The 23535-nt window shown below is 42.4% G+C and overlaps 1 protein-coding gene across 5 annotated transcripts in view; it reads left to right on the plus strand.

Moving 5' to 3' along the window:
* NAPB (NSF attachment protein beta) overlaps positions 1-23383 on the plus strand; it is a 35959-nt gene extending 12576 nt beyond the window's left edge. For 2 of the 5 annotated variants that reach the window (XM_048842507.2, XM_048842504.2), the window contains exons 2-11: positions 1904-1983; positions 5457-5573; positions 9080-9126; positions 9323-9400; positions 13296-13351; positions 13962-14046; positions 17274-17378; positions 18804-18872; positions 19377-19427; positions 20364-23383. In XM_048842507.2, coding sequence (XP_048698464.1) covers positions 1904-1983; positions 5457-5573; positions 9080-9126; positions 9323-9400; positions 13296-13351; positions 13962-14046; positions 17274-17378; positions 18804-18872; positions 19377-19427; positions 20364-20468 — 793 coding nt within the window. In that variant the 3' untranslated portion in view covers positions 20469-23383. Of the gene's footprint in view, positions 1-208; positions 298-1903; positions 1984-5456; positions 5574-9079; positions 9127-9322; positions 9401-13295; positions 13352-13961; positions 14047-17273; positions 17379-18803; positions 18873-19376; positions 19428-20363 lie in introns of those variants that run through there. The other 3 variants (XM_048842508.2, XM_048842505.2, XM_048842509.2) reach the window with 3 other exon arrangements.
* Positions 23384-23535: the final 152 nt, after the last annotated feature.

Consider the following 23535-nt stretch of genomic DNA (forward strand, 5'->3'; position numbering starts at 1 on the left):
GTTTTCATCTACTCTCTAGCGCCACGAAGCAGGACCAGATGCATTAGTGGTGGAACTAGAGGTGCGGGGGGTGCTGCAGCAGCCCCTGACTTAAAGTGGTTTCCATTATATACAGGGTTTATAGTTTGGTTCAATGGCTCTCAGCACCCCCACTATAAAAATTGTTCCAGCGCCCCTGACCAGATGAGATTTATTTCCCCTCTTCTAGGAAAACCTGGGTTAGTTTGCCTCATGCCAGTTTCAGCCTGTGAATCTACCTAACGGGCAAGGTTGGGAAGTCACTTTCATCTGTGCAAAGTAGGTATTAAATACTTTCATTTTGATCTGATGCCGTCCCTCCTCTCTCCCACACACGCCACGCCTCTTGCGCTGTCCCTGCTGTCCTGAATTACAGAGCATAGGCAAATCTTTATATTTTGGGGGTTCACTCCAAAATTCTTTTATCTCTTCCTTTCTCCCTTGTTTTAAGGCCTTTATCTTAGAAACATCAGGCCTTTCAAGGGTTCCTGGCTTCACCACGTGCAGCAGCTCCCTTCCTAGCCAAAGCCCCAAGATGGCAGAGAGCCCTAAAGGAAGGTTAAAACCAGAAGATGCTTCCTCTGTTCAATTTCTCCCCAGTCCTGCTTAGAGAGGAAATTTCGCAGCTTCTGTTCTAAGGATAGTCTCTCTCCCCCTGGACAAAGGCATCCATCCACTTGGCTACTTCAACTCCTCTGGCAGTAACATAACAGCTACAAACAGCACAGCTTCCCCTGTGTTCCTAACAGAGCAGCTCCAGAGGGGAGTAGGCAGAATTCAGTTCCAGTGTGAGACTCCAGCAGGGCCCAGAGGCTGGTTCCAGCCTCCAGCCAGGCCTTTACCACTGGTTCCAGCAATCCCTGCAGCCTTGGCCACACACTCTGGGCCCAGGGTCACCTCTTCAACCAGTCCCTGCGGCTTTTAATTGTTGTCCTTATTCCTTGTACAGTAGAACCTCAGAGTTACGAACTGATCGGTCAACCACATACCGCATTTGGAACCGGAAGTATGTAATCAGGCAGCAGCAGACACCTCAAAAGCAAATACAGTACAGTGTTAAATGTAAACTATTAAAAAAAAAAGAGAAAGCAGAATTTTTCTTCTGCATCGTAAAGATTCAAAGTTGTATTAAGTCAATGTTCAGGTGTAAACTTTTGAAAGAACCACCAGAACGTTTTGTTCCGAGTTACGAACATTTCAGAGTTACAACCAACCTCCTTTCCTGAGGTGTTTATAAGTCTGAGGTTCTACTGTATATTGTTGATAAACAAGATTGACAAACAGTAGTGACTTTGACCTCATGCTGTTTTCTCTTTGGAATGAAAACTTTCAGTATGTTGTTGTCGTTGATTACAACTAGGCCAATGCTGGTGAGGAAAAAAATCTGCAAGCATTTGCTTGAATTTAAACAGACTAAGGCCCAGGAATGGGAGTTAGGTGCCTAAATACTTTCTGAGAACCTGGGCCTGTTTTGGACCTTTCTGGTACTGCTTCATGTTCCCTTGCCAGCAACATCCTAGTAATCCAGATTTTATTCACACCAGAGGAAGGAAAATCGGAAGCTCTTACACTTGAGTGTTTGTGTTGGAAATGTTACTTTTTATAGGGGTTGGAACTTTGCATGACACAACAGGGGAACAGGCTTCCCAAAACCCTAACACAGTGGCAATTAATTGAACAAAACAAGGATCTGACTAGACTGTGCGTATAACCAATGGGATGAGCTGCCCATTTAGGTAACAAAGTTTGGAAGGACCAGGTCATCGGAACAAATCAGAACATAAAATTCAAAACTCTGTTCTTGGGTTTTAGCCCACCCCCAAATTACTATATTTCATTGCAGTGCGAATAGTAATTGAGTGACTTGCACTTTTTTTTTCTCTAGAGGAAATTCAAAGGTAGAAGAAGCCTGTGAAATGTACACCAGGGCTGCAAACTTGTTCAAGATCGCCAAAAACTGGAATGGTAAGTAGTTTGTTTCATCTGTAACGTTAATTGTAGGAAAGGCTTAAAGCTTGAGCTTCGTCTTGGAGATAAAGACCATACACCAGCTATACAGATACATTCCTAACTGTAAGAACAGTAGGACAATGGAACAGGCTGCCTTGGGAGGTTCCAGCTGCCTTGGGAGGTCCCTTCACTGGAGGTTTTCAAAAGGAGGCCGGATGGCCATCTGTCTTGGATGATTTAGATGCTACAAATCCTGCATCTTGATTGAGGGTTAGATTAGATAACCCTTGTGGTCCCTTTTAACCCAGTGGTTCTATGATTCTACATGCAAGCAAACAAATTAAAGCCTTGGTAGGGGGAAAAAAAATCTGTGTATCACGGCAAGTGAGGGGCAACCTTTGTTTTTTACACCTCCACTTGTGCTTTTTATCTTGCATATTTTGGGTGGGGAGAGAGAAATGTCATAAGTTACCCAGAGCCAGAAAAATTTAAGAAAGGAAACCTTTATACCCAGCTGCATGCTTGCATAATTGGTTAAGAACATTTCCAACAGCTTAGTGACCGGTGAATGCCCAAGCGTCCTGTTGCAAATTATCAATGTACAGTTCCACTTGGTAGGGTGTTTCCATGGGAATAGTGACTATGGCAATATAATTTCTGTACACCATCAAACCCCCATAGTTTTCTCTGGAATGAATTAAATGTTGGGAGTGGGGAAAGGGAGGTGACCGAAATACTTACAATGTTTTGTTAACTAGCCTGTGTCCACGTTCACATTATAATTTTAAAATAATTAAAGCTAGTTGCCTACAAAGAAGTTGCTCAAGAGGCGCTTCCCTGGGCTATTTGATTTGCTTTTAAGGCTTGTAAAACACACTCTTCCTGAGGCCAGAAACTTGAAAGTTATCTAATATTCTGGATGAGCTATAAATCAGAGGTACACAAGGAGAATAGCTGTTCCCTGCTATGCTGTGGGGAAGTGGTAGCACTGTAAAAGTGGAATAGTTATTGCTAGCTCTGTGTTTGAAATGCTGTGCCATATTTGGTGGCTGTGGGAAACATTGATGCAAATATAAATTTCCCAAGATAAACGTGAACATCCTATGCACGGAATAATCTTGGGATTTGAGACACTGGTATCTCTTCAGCCTTTCACAAAAAAGGAATGAAAACTCTGTTCACAAGGGACAAAATATCACCAGTTTTTCTTTAACAAATGGGAGATGAGGAACTGAAAAAAATGTTTACTTCTTCCCGAACTTTTTATCTGCGTCTCTCTAAATCATGCTTGGATGTGCCATCAACATACAGGTTAAGGGGGAGACTTTCAAAACAAAAATGAGGTGCCCAATTCCCAGTGAAAGTCAGTGGGAGTAGTGCGCCTAGCTGTCACTTGTGTTTTTGTCAATCTCCTGCTAAATGCACATACACTACTGAGTAGCACACTCTGAATGTGTGAATTGGTCAGTATTAGGATAGGGTAGAAATAGTAACAGAAACATAGTCCTGGGAGAATTTTGTGCCACTGTACATGCGAAGAATTTATGTCCCCCACAGATTTCTTTGCTTCCCCACAGAAAAATGACTTTCTGATGGGGAGGCAAAGGGAAGCCACAAGAGCGGTCATGCGACCCTCCCCAGCTGCATGTTTCGGATGCCCAGGGCAGCTGGCAGAGAGGAAAATCACTGTGAGGCAGGAGGTGGGACTGGGGAAGACCCAGCTGGTGACTCCTACCCTGTGCTGGGCTCAGCTGCTAGTCCCGGCTGGGCTGGGAAGGACAGGACTTCCTCTTCCTTTGGATGGCATCCAGGGCCCAGTCAGACCCACCCCCAGATTTCTCCACCAGCTGCAGGAAGCTCTACGAACTCCAACCCCACCCCCCAGCCCACTGCCGCTTCCTGCACCCATTGCTCCTCAGCTTCAGGGGGAGGGATCCCTGTACAGGGAGCTGCTCCCTCCATCTGCCCAACCCCCGTGCATCCAGAGCCCCACTCCAAGCCTCACCCCCTCACACTCAGAACCCCCCCAATGAGTCACACTCCCCCTGCACCTGGACCATCCTGACAAGCCACCCGCACCTGGATCCCCACCCCACTGAGCCCCACTCCCCCAGCATCTGGACCCCCCACTGAGCCCCCCACACCTAGACCCCCTGCCCAGCTTTATTCCCCCACCACACCCAGACCCCCCTGCTAAGCTCCAACCACCTTCACCTGGACCCCCCTCTAGAGTCCCATTACCATTGCATCCAGAAACCCCCAACAAGCTCCTGGGCATCCAGATCCCCCCTGCACCCGGATCCCCCACTGAGCCACCCGCACCCAGATTGCCCCACACAGAACCCTCTCAAACCACACCTCGATCCCCCCACACTGAGCCCCTCCACACTTGGATCCTGCCTTGCTGAGCCTGCCTGCCCACACCTGGTGCACCTGGCACGGAGGGACAGGGCCCTGGGGTGTTTCTGGGGCAGGCCCAGTCCTTGCACTATGTCAGCATTGGGTGCAGCCTCACCGCTGAGGCCGTGTCCTAAGGGAGGAGCTGCATAGTGATCTCCCACATCTGTGCAGCCAGTGACCTGTGTTCCCCAATGCCATGCTGGAGCCTCCACATTTATTTGACAAAGAAAATTTGCAGAATTTTAAAATATTGCGTGCAGAATTTTTATATTTGTGGTGCAGAATTTTTAACTTTTTTGGCACAGAATGCCTTCAGGAGTAAGAAAGTGATATTATTGCTTCATTTGCCATCAAGTTGCAGGAACTAAAAATTTCAAAAAGAGAGAGGTCTCAGCCTCCCTTTTCTCAGGTGCAGTTTCCAGCTGCAGTTTGACACCCACAGAATTAATTGCATAACAAGTCAAAGTACATCTATATGATCCACCTCTGACTACCTGATTGCACCTACAAATCTGGTAGAGGTGCAGTATTCAGAGTTGAACCCACCATCCAATTTCAGACATAAAAGTGAGGGTGCAGATTTTGCATATGCAAATTGAACCTGCAAAAGGAAAGCTGTCTCTTTGAAAATGTGACCTTAAATTTTCAGTGGGCCTCCTACGCTGCATGTTCCTCTTTTTGTGCATGGAAGAAAACATTTGTTGAGCAAATGGGGTAGTTTTATGGATGATGACCTGATTTTTGCATACAAATACAGAGTTTTGTTTGTGCATCAGGGTGCACAGTCAAAAAATTATAATTTTGTAGGTCCATTGAAATTTGGCCATATGTGTTCTTAACACCATGATTTTGCACACTGAAGGATAGCAGTTCTCCACAAATCACAAGCACATGTATCTAAGAGCATGATTTGGTCACTGGAATTCATGTGCCTTTTCTTTCACTTGCATAGTTGCCATATCTATTAAAGTTCTTCAGGTAGTGGAAAGCAGTACGTGCTCATCTTTTTACTGGAGGCATGTCCATAAATTCATGCTTATTAAATGAGACTGGAAATATTAATCTTTTTTGTTGTATTTCTTTCCTAGCTGCAGGAAATGCATTTTGTCAGGCAGCCAAGCTCCATATGCAACTACAGAGTAAACATGATGCAGCCATCGGTTTTGTGGATGCTGGGAATGCTTACAAAAAGGCAGATCCACAAGGTAGGGTAAATGAAATACTGTACAAGAATATACAAATCCTGTTAGTTGTGTAGTAACTGGCAGACTGGCTTCCTTTTGTAAGACAGGTATTTGATTTAAGATCTTCAGTTAGTGTTCTATAAAGCACTTTAAGTATGGTCTTGGAGTGTGAGCATTTCATAGAGAGGCAAGAAATAGTTTGCTTAAGGCCTGTTTCCTCATTCATGTTTTGCAACTAATGCTAAATTTATCATGTCTGTTCTGGGTTGAAGCAATCTGATTACATTTTTTCATGAGCCTTTTGAAATAAGATTGGTCATAATAGGTCTGGTTTTACCCATTTGTGTGTTTTGAGATTTACAGGTCTAAAGAAGTAGTTCTTTGTTTCTGTCGATGTCAGTTGTGAACCAGATTGTGTTCTGTTTGTACCTGTATACATCTGGAGTGAATCCAGTAGCTTCAACAGAATTACTCTGGATTTACCCTAGTGTAACTGAGAGCAGAATTTGGACCCTTGTCTGTTTCTCAGCCAGTAGGATTTAGAATTCTGGTAGACAACATGAAGGATGCTTTATATTAAGTCACAGTGACCCCTCTGACTTCCTATGGAAACATCATTGACAGATTCAAGTAAGGAGACTTGTTCAGCTTTCCCACTGAGATGTCTGGACTTTTCAGGGGAGGGAGGGTGAATGAAAAGGGAAAGATCGCAAAACTCTCTTAGGGATAGAAAAGACACCTGCTCATTGGCGAAGCTGCGTTCAAACAACCTGTATGTTGTGTCCTTTGTCTCTCACAGCCTTAAGACTATGGGGAAACCACATGGACACAATTGGATTCCAAATAACTGTATTTATTAACTATGTACAAATATATAAGACCTAGCTACCTACATACACTGCTGCTCTACTGAAATAGAAGACATGGAGCTCCCCTAAAGGGCTCCGGACTTCTTTTTAAAGGGATATTACTCAGGTACTACACACAACACTGGATATTTTAAGAGCAACTACTGATATAATAGATGTCTGTGCTCCCAGTCTGACAGCTTCTATGCTGTTGAGGAGGAAGAAAGTCTTGGGGAAGGAGAACATGAAGCTGGAGCAGAGGGAAACTATCCCATAGTTGGAGCCTCCTTCCAGATGATGTTATGGTGTCCTCTTGCAGTGAGAATACCATTCTGGAATATGAGATCCCTGTTATTAGGAAGAGACAGGTAATAGTAATGGTGGATTCAATTATTAGAAATATGAACAGTTGGGTTTGTGATGATTGGGAGACCCGCATGGTGAATTGCCTGGCAGGTGTGAAGGTTGCAGACCTCTGGAGACATACAGACAGACCTGTGTGCAGAGCTGAAGAGGAGTTGGTGGTTGTGGTACATGTAGGTACCAACAACATAAAGAAAGGTAGGCGAGAGTTCCTGGAGACCAAATTTAGGCTGCTAGTTAAGAAATTAAAGTCCTGGACCTCCATGGTGGCATTCTCTGAAATGCTTCCAGTTCTACACACAGGGCCAGTGAGACAGCCATCACATGAAGGCAGACAACTAAATATTGACAGATTTTGTAAGTGGTTGAGTACAAATGCTAGAAGTCTCAATACTAAGATGGATGAACCTGAGTGCTTGGTTGAGGCTATTAATGTAATGAGGCTATTAATGTAATAGGCATCACAGAAACGTGGTGGAATGATGATAATCAGTGGGACATGGCAATACCAGGGCACAAAATATATAGGAATGACAAAGTAGTACATGCTGGTGGGGGAATGGGACTATATGTGTAAGAGAGCATAGAGTGAAATACAGTAAAAAAATATCTTAAATGAATCAAACAGTACCATAGAATCTCTATGGATAGAAATTCCTTGCTTGAATAAGAGTATAGCAGAAAGAATATACAGCCAACCAGCTGACCAAGATGGTCACGTTGACTGTGAAATGCTCAAGGAGATCAGAAAGGCTACAAAAAAAAGAAAACTGGGATTAATGTTGTTCAAAATATTCATAAATGATCTGGAAAAGAGGGCCAACAGTGAGGTGGCGAAGTTTGCAGACGATATAAAATTACTCAAGACAGTTAACTCCAAAGGAGACTGTGAAGAGTTACAAAGGGATCTTGCAAAACTGAGTGTCTGAGCGACAAAATGGCAGATGAAATTCAATGTTGATAAATTCAAAGTAATATACATTGGAAAAAATAATCCCAACTATACATACAAAATGATGGGATCTAAAATAGGTGTTATCGCTCAAGAAAGATCTTGGAGCCATTGTGGATAGTTCTCTGAAAACATCCGTTCAATGTGCAGCCGCAATCAAAAAAGCTAACAGAATGTTGGGAACCATCAGGAGAGGGATAAATAATAAGACAATAAATGTCATAATGCCACTATATAAATCCATAGCACGCCCACACCTTGAATACTGCATGCAGTTCTGGTCACCCCATCTCTAAAAAGATATACTAGAATTGGAAAAAGTCCAGAAAAGGGCAACAAAAATGAATAGGGGGATGGAACAGCTTCCATCTGATAAGACATTAACAAGACTGGGACTATTCATCTTAAAAAAAAAAAAAAAAGAGTCAAGAAAGGGGGGGATATGTCAGAGGTCTATAAAATTATGAAGGGTATGACGATAGTGAATATAAAACTGTTATTTACCCCCTCACATAACACAAGTACCAGGGTCCCCCAATATAATTAATGGGCAGCAGGTTTAAAACAAACATAAGGAAGAACTTCTTCACACAATGTGCAGTCAACCTGCGGAACTCATTGCTAGGGGATGTTGTGAAGGCCAAAACTATAATGGGTTCATAAAAGAATTAGAAAAATTCATGGAGGATAGGTCCATCAATGGCTCTGACTGCCAGAAGCTGGGAGTGGACAATGGGATGGATCACTTGCTAATTGCCCTGTTCTTTTCATTCCCTCAGAAGCATCTGGCCACTGTCGGAAGACTGGATACAGGTCTAGATTGACTGTTGGTCTGATCCAGTATGGCCATGCTTATGTTCTTATGAATATTGATAGGTTTCCTGTGTATTCACTAGGTATTTGAGTACACTAAAAGCTTGCTTCTTCTGGACAAAATTTTTAAAAGCAAACTAAGAGACTGGAGTACAGTTTTTTGCATACGCTACTGTTTGAATGTGTAACTTTTCAAAGTCAAAAATTTGGTCTGGGAAAAATCAGTTTGTTCATAGGATGTGCATGTCTCCATGGAATTCGACATTATATGGTTACTAGATTTGCCAATACAAATGCACTTAAATGTACTTTTAGTTCACACATCTCAGAGGTTTTTGTATGTGTTACATTTGGGGCATTAAAATGAACGTCTGCAGTTTCAGAGCCTGGGTAGCTGGTTGTTTGAGAAGCTGGCCATTTAGGTTTCTGGTCAGAACAGACACACAGCAGAAATACTGCCTTGCCTTGGTGAAAGCTGAACTGTTGAACAATGTCTGGATGTCTCAGCTGATTTTATTTTTAATTGTTTTTCCTGAATGCTTACGCTACAGAGGCTATGAACTGCTTAAATGCAGCCATCGATATTTACACAGACCTGGTAAGAAATTGCATTGCCTTGAGGAGTTGGGGTTGGTATCCCAATGTCTGGCAACTTAGATTGATGCCTCTTTATTTAAACTAGTTAGATTAAATCATTGTTCTATTAAAAGTAATAAATGCTGCATGTACTTGAAGGAGAGAGGGGAAAAAAACTCTGTTTTCCTTTTTTTTTTTTTTTTAATTGTCCATCCTAGGGCCGATTTACTATTGCTGCCAAGCATCACATCACCATTGCAGAGATTTATGAGACGGAGCTGGTAGATATTGAAAAGGTAAGCTGATTAAACTGTTAGAATTTTTCATTGAAACTGTATTTGAATGTGCTATCAGAACTGCGTATGATTATGAAACTTCACTCTGCTGGCCTAGGGAACTTCATGAATCAGGCTCTACCAGGAACCTAAAGTCTCTAGGCTTGTTTCCGATACTGCTGTGTGGGTATATGTCAGGAGTAACTTGTGTGAAGTTAGTGTAGTTAAACTTGTAGTTAGTGTGGTTAAACTTGGTGTGAGTGATACCAGGATCAAGCCTCAGAGATGAGTTGTTTGGTCTTTGCCTTTTATGTGCCTCTTTTCCCCCTCTCTTCCATGTTTTTAAGTTACCTCTTCCTTTCCTTATGATCATCAGTGCAAGCTTGACTCTCATATGGAGGCCTGAAGCAGATGGACTGAGCAAGTCACTTTAGATTTACGCGAGTGCTCTTGAAATACCCCAGATCCCATTTCAGACCTGATGAGGATGATGCTGTGTTGGTCAGTTTAAAAGTGTTTGTGAAAGACTGACAGGAAAGTGTGAATTGCACAGAAGTTGTTTATATGGTACAGTTCTTTGGGGGGCAGGGGAAGGAGACAATCAAGCTACACCTATTTAGTACGATTTGACAGATCATTGCAGAAGTGTGATGGGATGTCTGCAGTGCCTGCAGCCTTGGATGCTAAGCATGTCAGAGCTAACAGACTTGGATGAAACTCTTTCCCTTTACCCTACAAGGAAAGTCCGGTTTGCCATGGGAAGTGGTATTTTTAGTGAATCCAGTCGATATCTCTCTTTCCTCTAAGGCCATGTGTACACGACAAACTTTGGTCGACCCAAGTTATGTTGGCATTAAGCTGCCATTGTTAGTATATTGTGCGTGCATATTTGGCTCCTTGTGTCTGCCGTGCATGTACTCACCAGGAGTGCTTTTGTCAATGCACAATGTTGTGCATCATGGGTAGGAGTCCCAGTGTGCGACCCGCCACTGTCAAACGCACTGTCTTTTGGGAAGTCTTTTGGCAATGCATGATGGGGCCTAAACGAGTCACGCAGGGGTGACTGGGAGCAAGGGGTCAACATCCCAGCATGCAGCTGTCTCCATCCCGTAATGTCATTTATATCCCATAATTTTTACTCCTTTTATCAAAATCCCACAAACCTACATGGCTCTCCTTGCTATCCACCTTCTCTGACTGAAGCATGGAAGCCTGCACAGCTCTGCACTTTGTTGTAAGCATTGCAAGCACAGGACACACAATCCAGAGCTGCAAGAATAACCAAATCAATGGGGAACATGACGATTCCTTGGAGGACAGACTGCTGTGGGACATAACGAGCACCAATTCAAGGTTGTTGGCTTTCATGGAGCAGCTGGAGATGGTGGCGTGCTGCTTCTGGACACGAGTACTTACTGGTGGGATTGCACTGTAATGCAGGCTTAGAATGACAAACAGGGGCTGCAGAACTTTTGAATGCGCAAGGCCACATTCCCAGATCTGTGTGCTGAGCTCGCCCCAGACCTCCAGTGCAGGGAGACCAAAACGAGAGCTGCACTGACTGTGGGGAAGTGAGTGGAAACTTGCAATGCTGGATTGACACCGGTCAGTGGGAAATCAGTGTGGAGTGGGAAAATCCAATGCAGGGGCCATTGTCATGCAAGTGACTGTAATGCAAGCCTCAGTGCAGGTCCATTAATCTCCTCCTGCTGCGCAGGACTGTGACTCTTGGTAATGTGCAGGACATAGTGGATGGATTTGCAACAATGGGGTTCCTGAACTGTGGTGGAGCAATAAACAGCACTCATATCCCTATTTTGGCACCTTGCCATAGAGTGCATCAACAGAAGGGCTACTTTTGTGTGGTTATGCAAACATTGGTGGATCAGTGGGAACACTTCACTGACATCAGTGTGAGCTGGTCAGGGAAGGTGCATGACACTCACATCTTTAAGAACACAGGACTTTTTAGAAAGCTATAAGGAGGGACTTTTTTTCATGACTGGCGGATAACCACTGGCAATGTTGAAATGCCAATAGTGATCCTGGGGGACCTAGCCTACCCCTTGCTCATGAATAAGGCTACAATTATGTCACAGAGGTCATGGAAGTCACGGAATCCATGACTTCCAGAGATCTCTGTGACATTTTGTGCCCCAGGGCTGGAGCTGTCAGCAGGCAGCCCCGCAGCTCTCAGCCGCTGCTGGCGGCAGGCCCTCAGCAGCTCCTAGCACTGGGCATTAAGGGGACCCCTGAGCTCCCAGCCCCCATGGACTGTGGGGGTTCCCTGGAACTCCTGCAGGCCACAGGAGCCCCCCTGCCTCTGCCCAGCCACGGCGGGCCGAGCAGGGACCCCATAGCTCCCAGCCATGGCTGAAGGCAAGGGGACCCCAGAGCCTCCAGCCGCTGGGGGTGCTGGACCCTCCTCTTTCCACATTTTGTCAGGGATATTTTTAGTAAAAGTCATGGACAGGTCACGGGATTTTTTGCCCATGACCCATCCGTGATTTTTACTAAAAATATCTGACAAAATCTGAGCCTTACTCATGAAGCCATACCCCAGCAACCTCGAGAGCAGCAAGGAAAGATTCAGCTACCAGCTCAGCAGGTGCAAAATGAAGTTGAATGTGCTTTTGGCAGATCTGGCATTGTTTATTCACGAGATGGGAGCTCAGTAAGAAAAATATCTCAATGGTTATAGCTGCCTGCTGTGTCCTGCATAATATCTTTGAAGCAAAGCGGGGAAGCTTGCTGCTGGGATGGAGGGCAGAGGTGGAGAGGCTGTCTGCTGAGTTCAAACAGCCAGACACAAGGGCTTATCGCAGAAGAGCTTATTGCAGCTGTATGACTAAGGGAGGCTTTGAAGAAGCACTTTTACAGTGAGCGTCAGTAACGCATTGTGGTGTACTGTGCTCTGTGTGGCCCTGCTGTTTTGTGGCCTATCAGGAATTGTGTGGTGCTGGGGGTACATGGTTGACTATAACATTGTCAGTGCACCTATTAATTTCGTAGAGCTCGCTGTACATTTATCATTATTAGACCCTGTAGGTCACTGATCCTGTGAGTTGTCATGCTGTGCAGTAACAGGTAAGTAGGTGATTTCAGAACTGCTGGGTGCACTGCAGCATATGCTGTGAACTAATAAAGATGGATTATTTTCCAAATAATAGAATTTTATTCAGTAACAAAATCAGTGAAAAGAAAGATCTGAGCAATTTAAAAGCAAAGACATTCAAAATTTCATGAATTAATAGAACGGAACTTTTCAAGAGGAAAGAACATTCATGTCCATTTTAGCTACACATACAGCTACTGTGGCTGTCCCAGGTCAGCGTATGTGAAGCTGTGGTTTTCCGTAATGTCTCCTGGGATGGAGCGGTAGAGGGGTAGGGCGGTGGCCCTTGATGCCATGTGGAATGTTGAGGGTGGATGCTGCAATGGAGTTCTGCATAGACTGCAAAGGGAGGTGAGCCGAGGATTGTTGAACATGTAGGTCCACAAGAGTCTGCAGCATCTGTGTTTACTGTTGGAGAAGCCTCATTATGTCCTGGGGCATCTCCCTATCCTTTTCCTGCTGGGACTCCTGGGTCTTTCTCCTCTCTGTTCTTTCCTTCTCCAGGCTGTCTGCAAAGCTTGCCATTTGATTTCAATGGGATTACATGCAGTAGTAAGAGTTATAGTCAGTAGTCCAGTTTTGCAGGATTGAGCTCTTAATCGGAGTTCATTCGGGATGGGTTGCAGTGTATCAATATTGGTATAATCTTGTGGGACAATAACAGTGGAATGTCATGTTATCCCTCTAAAACCACGTGAGGAATTTTGAAAAATTCTAATCTTTGTAAATACAGTGTTCCCCCCCAAATCTCATCTCAAAAGTAACATGCTGAGAGAAAAAAATGTTGTGTCTGTCTTTTAGGCAATTGCACATTATGAACAAGCTGCAGATTACTACAAAGGAGAAGAATCCAACAGGCAAGTCTTCTTCATAGAATAGTTATTTGAAACAATGAAGATTTACAGTATGGATTTATCCTTCTTTTTTCTTTCCTATAATAAGATGTGCAAGTATTATTTGCCTCTCCTAATTTGTGAATTCTTTAATAAGATGTCCAAATCCTGCATTAAGATGCTGAGATTGTCACTTAGGTACATGAAATTGGCATTCACTTACCTACCTGTCAGTCTGAGTATTCAAATGGAGATCTTTGGAGACCTATTTAAGGTGCTTGCATGTGAAAACTGATTTCTGCCTTTGTTTAGATTTTAATATTTGACTTCCATCCACTGTGGGATGTTTAATGCACACACTTTCTAGTCTCTTTGGGGCTGAATATCATACCATCGGTCACTGGGAAGAGAATTTTCTGTAGATTTGCAGAAAGCTTTCAGATTCAACATTTGACCTTAGTGGTTTAATAGTTTTGGTATTTTTAATATACTCATTTTTCTAACAGGTAACTACTGGGCAATGTTTTCACATACATTAACTAGTGGATGTATCTATTAGAGAAGCAGGGAAATGGACATATTTACCACTAGGTACTGTACCGTTACTTATTTTAACTGAAGTTCTTGATTCTAGTTCAGCTAACAGGTGTCTGCTGAAGGTGGCTGCATATGCTGCTCAATTAGAGCAGTACCAGAAGGCAATTGAAATCTACGAGCAGGTTAGTGTATATATACTCTTTTTATAAAATGGAGAGTATAGTTGAAGACACATAACTGCATATTATATGCTGCTCCTGATGTCTGGGTCAGGGCCTGTGGTCACTAAATCTGGAACTCTATGGGCTTGTCTACACTGCCCCGCAGTTTGGACTGTGGGGTTGTGAATAACAGTGAGCACTAAAATGCTGCACTGTAACTCTCCCTCATGAACACTGCAGGCATGAACTAAAGGGTTCCTAGTTCATGTTAACATAGTTCTCTTCAAACAGGACTGCATTAATGCATTAGTGCACTGTTATTGCCAATCCTGTAGTCCAAACTGCGGGACAACGTAGACAAGCCCTAAATCTTGCATTGGTCTTAGGAAGGTGGACTAAAGAGATCATTTCCTGCCCTAATTGTGGAAAGAATCAGCATTCTCTCAGTAGTCGAGGCTGCAACTAGCTTCCCGTTGTAAGATAGATTTTGCCCGTTCCGTACAACTGAACTGGATGTGAAATTTCACATGTGGACTTTGTCAAGAGTAGAATTCCTTTTGTCAAACTATGCCATGAATCAGATGAGCCATTACTGGGAGATATATGCAGTGGTGTGTAGCCGTGTTGGTCCCAGGGTATTTGAGAGACAAGGTCGGGGAGGCAATAACGTTTATTGGACCAGCTTCTGTAGGTGAGAGAGAGAGAGACAAGCTTTTGAGTTTACACAGAGCATTTCTTCCTGGTGATAGTTACTGCATCTGTTCTTCTTCCCTGAAGAAGAACTCTGTGTTAGCTCGACAACTTGTCTCTCTCACCAACCAGAAGTTGGTCCAATAAAAGACATTACTTCACCCACCTTGTCTCTCAAATTTCTGAGATGTAATTTATCAAAAATATATTTTACTTTTTGAAAAAGTGAGTGATTTTTTTTTTTTTTTTTGGTCACAGTATCTAGAAATTGGCTTGGCCGATTTAGTCTGTTCCAGACTCTTTTGAGATCTAGTGTAGAGCTTTTTTTCTTAAAAAGGTAGATACTGCTTCTGTGAATTGTTCCAGGATGAAATTCTAACTTACTTTCTAAGCTTAGTTTTGAAGGCCTATAACTTGGGTTGGGGTTGGGGATTCCCTATCTGGTATAATTTTGGGGAAAACTTTGAGGGTGATTGGACATGTGATTGCAGAGTTAGAAAACTTTTCCAAAAGCTATTTGTGCCTTGTGTTTCCAAGTCTCTTCTTTCTTCCTCCCATCTCTCCCACCCGCAAAATAGTCTTATGGCTGGAATCTCAAATGTTGTTAATGCTTGAGTCCTAATTGAGATCTAGTGCATAGCACTAATAATCAAGAGAAACTGTGAAATAATTAGGAATCCATGGCTAGAGCTAATCCCTAGCAGACTGGCTGGCAGCCGATGCATTTAAGTGGATCATTTTAATAGAGATTCTGCTGCCACCATATTACCCTTTGTGCTCAGAATCTCCAGATATGAGGGTTGGTAGGTAACTAGAGGATGACCATTGGTGTAAGGTCAGCTAGGGTTGTTTGTGGAACCTAATCTGTGAACTTCCTGGCTTTCAAATTTTTATTTTTATATATTTTTTTTACCTTTTGTAAGACTGTACTGTTTTGTCTTCATTGACACCTACAGTGTTTGCAAACTTAGCTATTGTGTCATAATGAAGATTTTTTTTGGCTGGGAGTATTTTAAATCGGCTCTTTGCCTGTGAACCGTTTAGGGGCCCAGTCCTTGTACAGGATATCACAGAATCAAATCACTGTTCCCTAGTCTGCATCAAATGGCAAATAGAAGGCACTTTGAGAGAGGCTGTACTTGTGAAGCAGTGCACAATAAATAGAGCTCTGTGGGCATCTGATCTGGAATTACTGAGCATCCTCCCCTCCTGCTGACTTCCATAGGAGTTGAGGGCTCCCTGCACCTGGCCGAATCAGGCCTAAAACATTAAGATGTGGGGAAACAAACTATTGTAGTGTAGGGGTAGCTGGAGTCTTATGCTTGCACCATGGAGGAGTGGACATAATGCCTCCAGGGATGCTGACAGGTGACGGTTACTGCATCTGCTCTACAGTTTTGCTCTCGCCAGTACTCAGCAGCCGAGAGCTAGTGCGCAGGGGACATGAAGCCACAGCCATGCTCTTCCCATTCCATACATGGCCCTTTTGTGGTCTGGAATATTGCTGGCAGCACAGGACCTCCTGCATTCTAGGACAGCAGCCATCCAAATGGTGTCTGCCTCCAGTATGGGTGTGCAGTGCTGGGAAACCAATTCCTTTCACTCTCCTTCCTCTTCTACTGATCTTGTGCAGGGCAGCCATGACTTGGCCTCTATGTGTCTGTATAGTGCTATGTAACATGCTCCAGAACGTCAGTTTGTAATGCCAGACAAACCTGGTGGAGGTGCTAGAGTGGATTCCCTTTGCCTGCAACATTCTGCTTTATAAGAGGTGCTAGTTTCCGATTGCTTGCCAGAAAAGCTGAGATGGAGTGCATCCCTGATGACTGGAGTGTACAAAACAGAGTACAAAACACCACTTAGTTAGAGGGAGAGTGTGCGGTTTTCCCCAGAATCAGTGCTCTTTTAAAATCCTACACATGCACACACACGTGCAGTCTCACTCCTCTTCCGTGAGGGCTCAGTCCTGCAAGGTGCTGAGCACTTTGTCCCCAGTCCACCAGCTTCCTTCAGTACATGAGGAGTCCCATTGGCTTTAGGGGGACTGTTTGTGCTTACAGCTAAGTACGTGCTTAAGTGCTTCGCTGGATCAGGGAGAGAGCGCTCAGCAACATGCAGGAGTGATCGCTGGAGGAACAGAGAGAACCACCTTTCTGTTCTGGGTGGTGGTTCTCCTAAAAAATATTGTACAGCCTTTAAGTGCTGCATTGACATGTGCTGGATAAACCGTTAAAGAGGGTTGATGGATGTGTGCGTGCACATACATCTTTACAACCACAGTAGGTGGGGACTTTAATGCCTACGTCACTTTATTATTTTATATATAAGAATATTTGTGACTGATTTGTTTCATTTTGGAATTTTGTTGTACTAGATGAAACCTCTTGAGCTGTTGTTTTTTCTTAGGATGTGGTATTTGTTGCATGTTTTGAATCCAGTCTCTTAAACAAGTGTGAGCTCTTACATGTAATTTTGATCACCTTGGGGGTTTTTAGTTCTTGTCTTACAAAGAAAAGATAGTATACAACCTAACTGTCACTATAACTTTTTATATCTAGGTTGGAACAAATACTATGGATAATCCGTTGCTCAAGTACAGTGCAAAAGAGTATTTCTTTAAAGCTGCTCTCTGCCACTTCATTGTGGATGAGTTGAATGCTAAGGTTAGTGACCTCTAGTGTGTTCTCCTAGGATGTACAGTATCACGTAAATGAAATTTTGCAACATTAAGTAATGCAAATGTGACTGAACTATCTCGCATTTCCACAGTATGGGTGTGAAATATACATTCTCTCTTGATATGCGGTGATTACTATTAAACATTCACCGTAGGATCTGAGCTATGGCAGTGCGTTCGTTTTCGAAAAGAACAGTTGACTTTTATTTTTGCATGGGAATCATTGCTGAGGCGGGGCCTGTTTTTCGAAGCCAGATTTCCTTTTTATGCTTGCCAACAATAGGAGGCGCCCTTAGTTTTGGGTGCAGACAAAGGCATGTAGAGAGATAACTACCACGAGTCGAGCGGAGGCACAGATGACCACATTCATATCCACAAAATAGTGCCAGCAATTATTTGCAAAAGAAAGGGAAGCACTTTCTGTCTAGCGCCATATTGTTCAAAACAAAACAATTTTTATGTGGGCGCAGTCCCATAAAAAGGCCATGATTTAAGTGTCTCCAAAAGGAAGCTGTTTCTGTTACTCCTTTTGATCAGGATTTTCAAATATATAGGAGTCCTTTCAGGGGCTGACTTTCATCCTGCCTGTAATCGAGTTGCTTTTTTGTTTTGTAGGCACCTAAGTACTGCCCCTGACTTGCAGGCTCAGTCAGGTAATTAACGTTCTGGTGCAGCACCTGCTGAAGTCAGGCGGGATAGTTCTGTTGATTCCAGTGTGTGTTGGATCAGGCCAGGGATGTATGACCTGACTTGCACCTTCATGGCCTGATCCAACACACATTGAAATCAACAGGGCCCTTTAAAGTCACAGCTCAAGCTGAAAAAAATAACAGACCACAGCGTGACTGGCTTCTGCTTAAGAGGCAGCATGTACTTTCTCCTGTGGACTGCAGAAGTCATTCCCTTAGCTCTGCAGTCTCCGTTGTGTCTAGTTTCTCCTAAAATCTGCAGGGAAGAAAGGCAAATGACCTCTTTTTTGGAGTTCTCTCAAGGTAGATCCAAACTCTCCTTTCCTGCATCCTCCTTCAAACAGCGGACAGTTTTTTTTCCCCCAGTAGAAATGTGTGTTAGTTTAGGTGGAAGGGGAACTAGCTGGGGTTTGGAGCATCACCTGTCACAATGACAGGGTTTGAAACTTAAATAAGCCTTCTAGCACATTATTTTCCCTCCACCCTTACAACACCTTAGACACATTTCCAGTTAGGCAAAGACCAAGTCTGGATCTTAAATCTGAATTTCCTTGTGTTCTTGGGATTTTATTGGAATCTGTTATGTTATGCTGTTTGTTGCAGTGTATTAGGGTTAGGTTACATAAAGACAATAACTATGAGAATAACTCTTGTATTTAGATGAAACCTAATGGTTGCTTTTTCTAGTAATTTCAACTGAAGGGCTCGCTTCTCTGTTTCAGCTTGCTCTTGAGAAGTATGAAGAAATGTTCCCAGCATTCACAGATTCGAGAGAGTGCAAGCTAGTGAAAGTAAGTAGAACTGATGTTAAATACAGTTGCCCTGAAAGTTGTTGTTGGTTGGAAAGTAAAAAAATTGCACTTGTACTATCTTTCCCTTACCATATACTATGTTGAGCTGTTCATATGATTTGTATATATTAGAGGACACCCCATGAATTGTACAGAACTTGTGTAACTGGGGAGACAATTAAAATAGAGACAAATTATAATGAAATGAAAGTAGATATTTATGTGTAAGCAAATATTATAACAGTAGATCCAAAGGGCCTGTTGGAGAGTATCAGACACTGCCTGTATATTGTTGGGTTGAACAGGTTCAGGAGTTCATCGTTCTGAGCGATGCGCAAGCATTAGATATTTATCTCTTTTGGTTTCTTAATGGAGAAAAGCGTTAGATGTAATCTGTAGACCACAGGGTAACAGAATACCCAGGCAGTGTGTGCTCAGTCTGCTGTAAATTGAAGTGATAAATTTTCAGTACTAATGTATTACCCTTGACTGTAATTCTGTTAGAAACTGCTGGAAGCTCATGAGGACCAAAACTGTGAAGCGTACACTGAGGCAGTAAGTAGTCAAGCTATACAGGGATACATTTGCGGCAGACTATTCTGGGACCAAAGTTCAAAGGAGCCCCCCTCTAAGTCTTCATTTCTGCACGCTAATTTTGCATGCTCAATTACTTGCACAAGCGTTCCTGGGCACTGTTATTCTTTGAGCACTGGCAGCATCCTCTGTGCTGTACAAAACACACAGGCAAAGGGGTCTGATTGCCATGTACACTGAAACCACTTCACACCGCTTTGGAAGGGTAAACAGAGCAGTGTAGAGGCCTTAGTGTAAATGAAAATTCAGTCTAAAGTCTCCGTCCTGAGAAACTAATGGAAAGAGTTTACAATCTAAGGGCCTGATTCACGACTGTGTAACTCCAGTTTTACAGTGTAACGTCGCTGAAATCAGTGCAGTAGCAGATCAGGTTCCAAAAGTTTTTAAACATCTCTAGGCCATATTCGCCAGTGGGCATGGGGTGCCTCGGGCTGTTGCAGCAGTACTGAGTGGCTGAAAATGTCTAAAGGTCCCTATTCAGCAAACCATCCCTCCTCAGCAAAGCACTGAAGCATAGGCTTAAGTCCCCGTGAAGTATAATGTGTAAAAAAAAACCCCAAAACTTGGGTGAGGTTCTTCTGAATTACCAGTGCTCACCTACTGGTCATCACTCCATTTCGAGGACTCCTTACTCTCCACTCTAGTTCCTTCCTCTTCCCTTCTTTTCCCAACAATCCTGGCCTCTTTGTGCTTGATCTTTGAAATTCCCACTGACTTTAATGAGCTTTGGATCAGCCCTTTACTACATGTATCGGTGGTTTAAGGAATATTTAACTAACAGAAATTTAAGTAAATGACTAGCAAATGAAATGGAGCACACCATTTACTGCTAGGAGTAGTGATAGCAATATTCCCATTTGCCCTCTGTTAAACTGTTTTAAACTTCCTTCCCATTAGGTTAAGGAATTTGATTCCATATCTCGCTTGGATCAGTGGCTTACGACTATGTTGCTTCGCATCAAAAAGTCACTTCAAGGAGATGGTGATGGAGACCTAAAGTGAATTATTTGCGGTATATGTAGCATGTTGCCTAACTCCTAAATAATCTGTTTTTGTGTAATGGCCATGGACCATTATGGAATACTTGACACTACTCCTAGCTTAATTTTGCTGTTTATGAACCAAATTACCTGTATTGTTAGTATCCTGGTGTCTTTTTGATGACATGGATGGATAAGAAATGATACTGCTAGGTGTTGCTGACAGATCTTCCATATGTGAGAGCAATAGAGGGATTCACAAGACTTTTGAGATCAGTGAAAGAAATGCTTGTGGCAAAAATCTTTATTTTTGGTAGCTGATGAGCCAAAAGTCTTTCATTTTTAACTTATTTCTGCCGCCATTTCTCTACTAGCTCATCGTCTTCAACACTTTTGATCCATGCTTGTAAATATCCATGACATACAGTACACACAATATTTTCTGATCTAATGTTAACATATTGCTAAAGTTCTGTGTTTTTAATGGACCTTAGTCAGACATTAGATTTTTGTTTTTAAAATGATAGAGCTATTTTAATGATGCTAGTGAAATGCTTGTGATTTTTATATACAGTATGCATGTGTGTATGTGTATATACTATACAGATACATGTGTGCATGAACAAATACATAATGACCTGTGTCTAAAAACATTCATCTTCATAGGTGAGGGGTCTGCGTATAATATATTAAATCAATTACCTTCTCCCCAAAACATTCTTTAAGTAGGACCTAGCTTATCATGTATTTTCTATTTAAGGACTATATATGAAATGTAAGTTTCTTCTATTTTTTTGGTTGGATATATTTTTCCACTTACATTATTTTTTGGTGCATACCATCTCTCCTGCCCTAAGATGACTTTAACAGGTAATAATATATTTTTCTAACTTTTCATTTACCTAAGTTCCTGCTATTGTCTTTGCTGCAGGTTTTTTGTATGTGCCAGAACGCTATTTCCTTCCCTTTGTGCTGTTGGCAAAGCTGTGTCAAAGGTATGCTGCCTAGTTATTGTATTAGGCTTGATCTTAGCTAAGATACCCTCCTTCAGCACTGTTGGACAACAGCTTGCCCAGGCTTGTTTTAAAACTGTAGAAATTGAAAATGATCTTGAAGAATCCCAGTTTGTGTTTGTGTGTGCAGATCCTAGTTTCAGTGGAGATAAGTAGACAAGCTACCTATATTAAATATATGTATGACAGTGAGATAGACTCATGACCATATGCAGTTTCAGTGTTATGGCTTAATATTTCAATTCAGTTCCAATAAGCTGTAGAAATTATTCCATTCTTAGATCATCAATGCTGCCTACACAATGAAAGACTACTAGCTTTATTTTGCATAAATGCTGCTTGTCATTTGACCTTTTTAAATATTGGATACTGTAAAGTAGGAAAACACTAGTATTCCATAGTTGGCAATCTCTTTTGGAGAAAAGACCTGCCACAAATATGCACGGACCTACCCACATTCCAGACAGGGTACTAGCTGGCTTTTAAGAATATCTATTTTTTTTTTGTTTGTGCTTCTAGCTTTCCTTAATAAAATGGGATTGCCAGGTGTATAGTAACCCTAGCAAGCCAGCACCCTTATGGCATTTGTTTAGAGAAAATATCAGATAGGAGACCAAATGATATAAAAAATTCCAGGAGAGAAGATGGTTTTTATTGACTCCTATCAACAATCAATTTAAACTTTCTTCTACTTGATTGTTTTCTAAATCAGGAAGGGTTTAGTGTTATGTAGTGAGTGTGGCTTTTCTTGTAACTGGAATGAACACTAGTGAGTTATCACTGAAATTGTACAAAATCGTTTTCTAGAATTTGAAAAGCTTCTTAGAGAAGATGTGCTCGGTTTGTCCGATGGAGATGTGCGGCCGACAGGGGGCCACAGAGGAAATTTTTAAAAATGGGAGGAGCTGGTGCTGATGAGCAACAGACATTAAAAAGTTGCAGCTTGTGTGATTAACGCTTGCTTACAAGGGCTAGTCACATTAGAAATGGCTGACTTGGGTCTCCCTCCAGGGAACTATTCCTGAACAAGTCCAACTTTCCTTTAAACAGATGTATGCCAACATAATCCTACAGTGTGGATGCAGCTTACAGCTATGGAAGGGTTTTTTCTGGGTCTGTAGGAAAAGCATGGCCCTAAGCACTAGCACCTAAGCTGGTAAAAGAATTCTCCTGTTGATCTAACTGCATCTACACTGGAGTTAGATCAGCATAGCTGTTGCACCGGGGGTGGACTTTTCACACCTGAGTGCTGTATCTGTGTTGACTCAGCTGTCTCTCTACACAGGCACCCCAGAGAGGAAAATACATGCATGCTTATGTTTAGAAAAAGAAAAGAGATGTCAAGCTTTGTTTGTAGAGGGGCATTAGTTTTTTTCAGTTTCATAACTTTCCTGATTCAAAAAGGAATATAGTTTTGCCATCGTACATATAATTGGAGATCAGATAAAACACAGTTTAGTGAAAATCCTACACAGGCATGTTTTGTTAATACAGAAATTGTGGGAAAGCTTTTTTTTTTTTTTTTTTACAACTTGGCACTGGTTACGAATTTATTTTTTGTGGTTAATTTATTTTTCCAGGACCTAAGCAGTATTTTTGCACAATTACAATAGTATACATAAATTGCTGCTGATGTACCAGTCTGTTATCTGTTATTAATGCACTCTATAACGTAGTAGTTCTGTCTAAATGCAAACCTTGGTGATTTTGTATAGCAGCATGTCATCTGTAATGTAATTATTTGTTGTAAGCCGTGATATACCAGTTTTCAAATCATGTAAAACATAGAGCAAAGCTGTCAGGGTGTTATTTTTCCTCCCCCCAGGTCAAGAATCTGTATTATGAAAACTAATAATGAAATGGCCTGAGCAGGAACAGATTGTTTTGTGTGAAGCGGTACAGTAATAAAATAAAAATTAAGTAATTTTGAGGAGCATTCTTTTCTGGTGAATGGCTTGTGCTATGCACTTAAACTCCCTGGTTTGATCAGAGGTACTTTTTACAGCTTTGGGATAGCAGTGACCACTAGCGGTTTTAGCTGTATTTAACAGTAAAGCCCCTTTTCTTCAAAGAGTG

The sequence above is a fragment of the Caretta caretta genome, chromosome 3, assembly GCF_965140235.1.
Source record: "Caretta caretta isolate rCarCar2 chromosome 3, rCarCar1.hap1, whole genome shotgun sequence".
NCBI classification, from domain to species: domain Eukaryota; kingdom Metazoa; phylum Chordata; order Testudines; family Cheloniidae; genus Caretta; species Caretta caretta.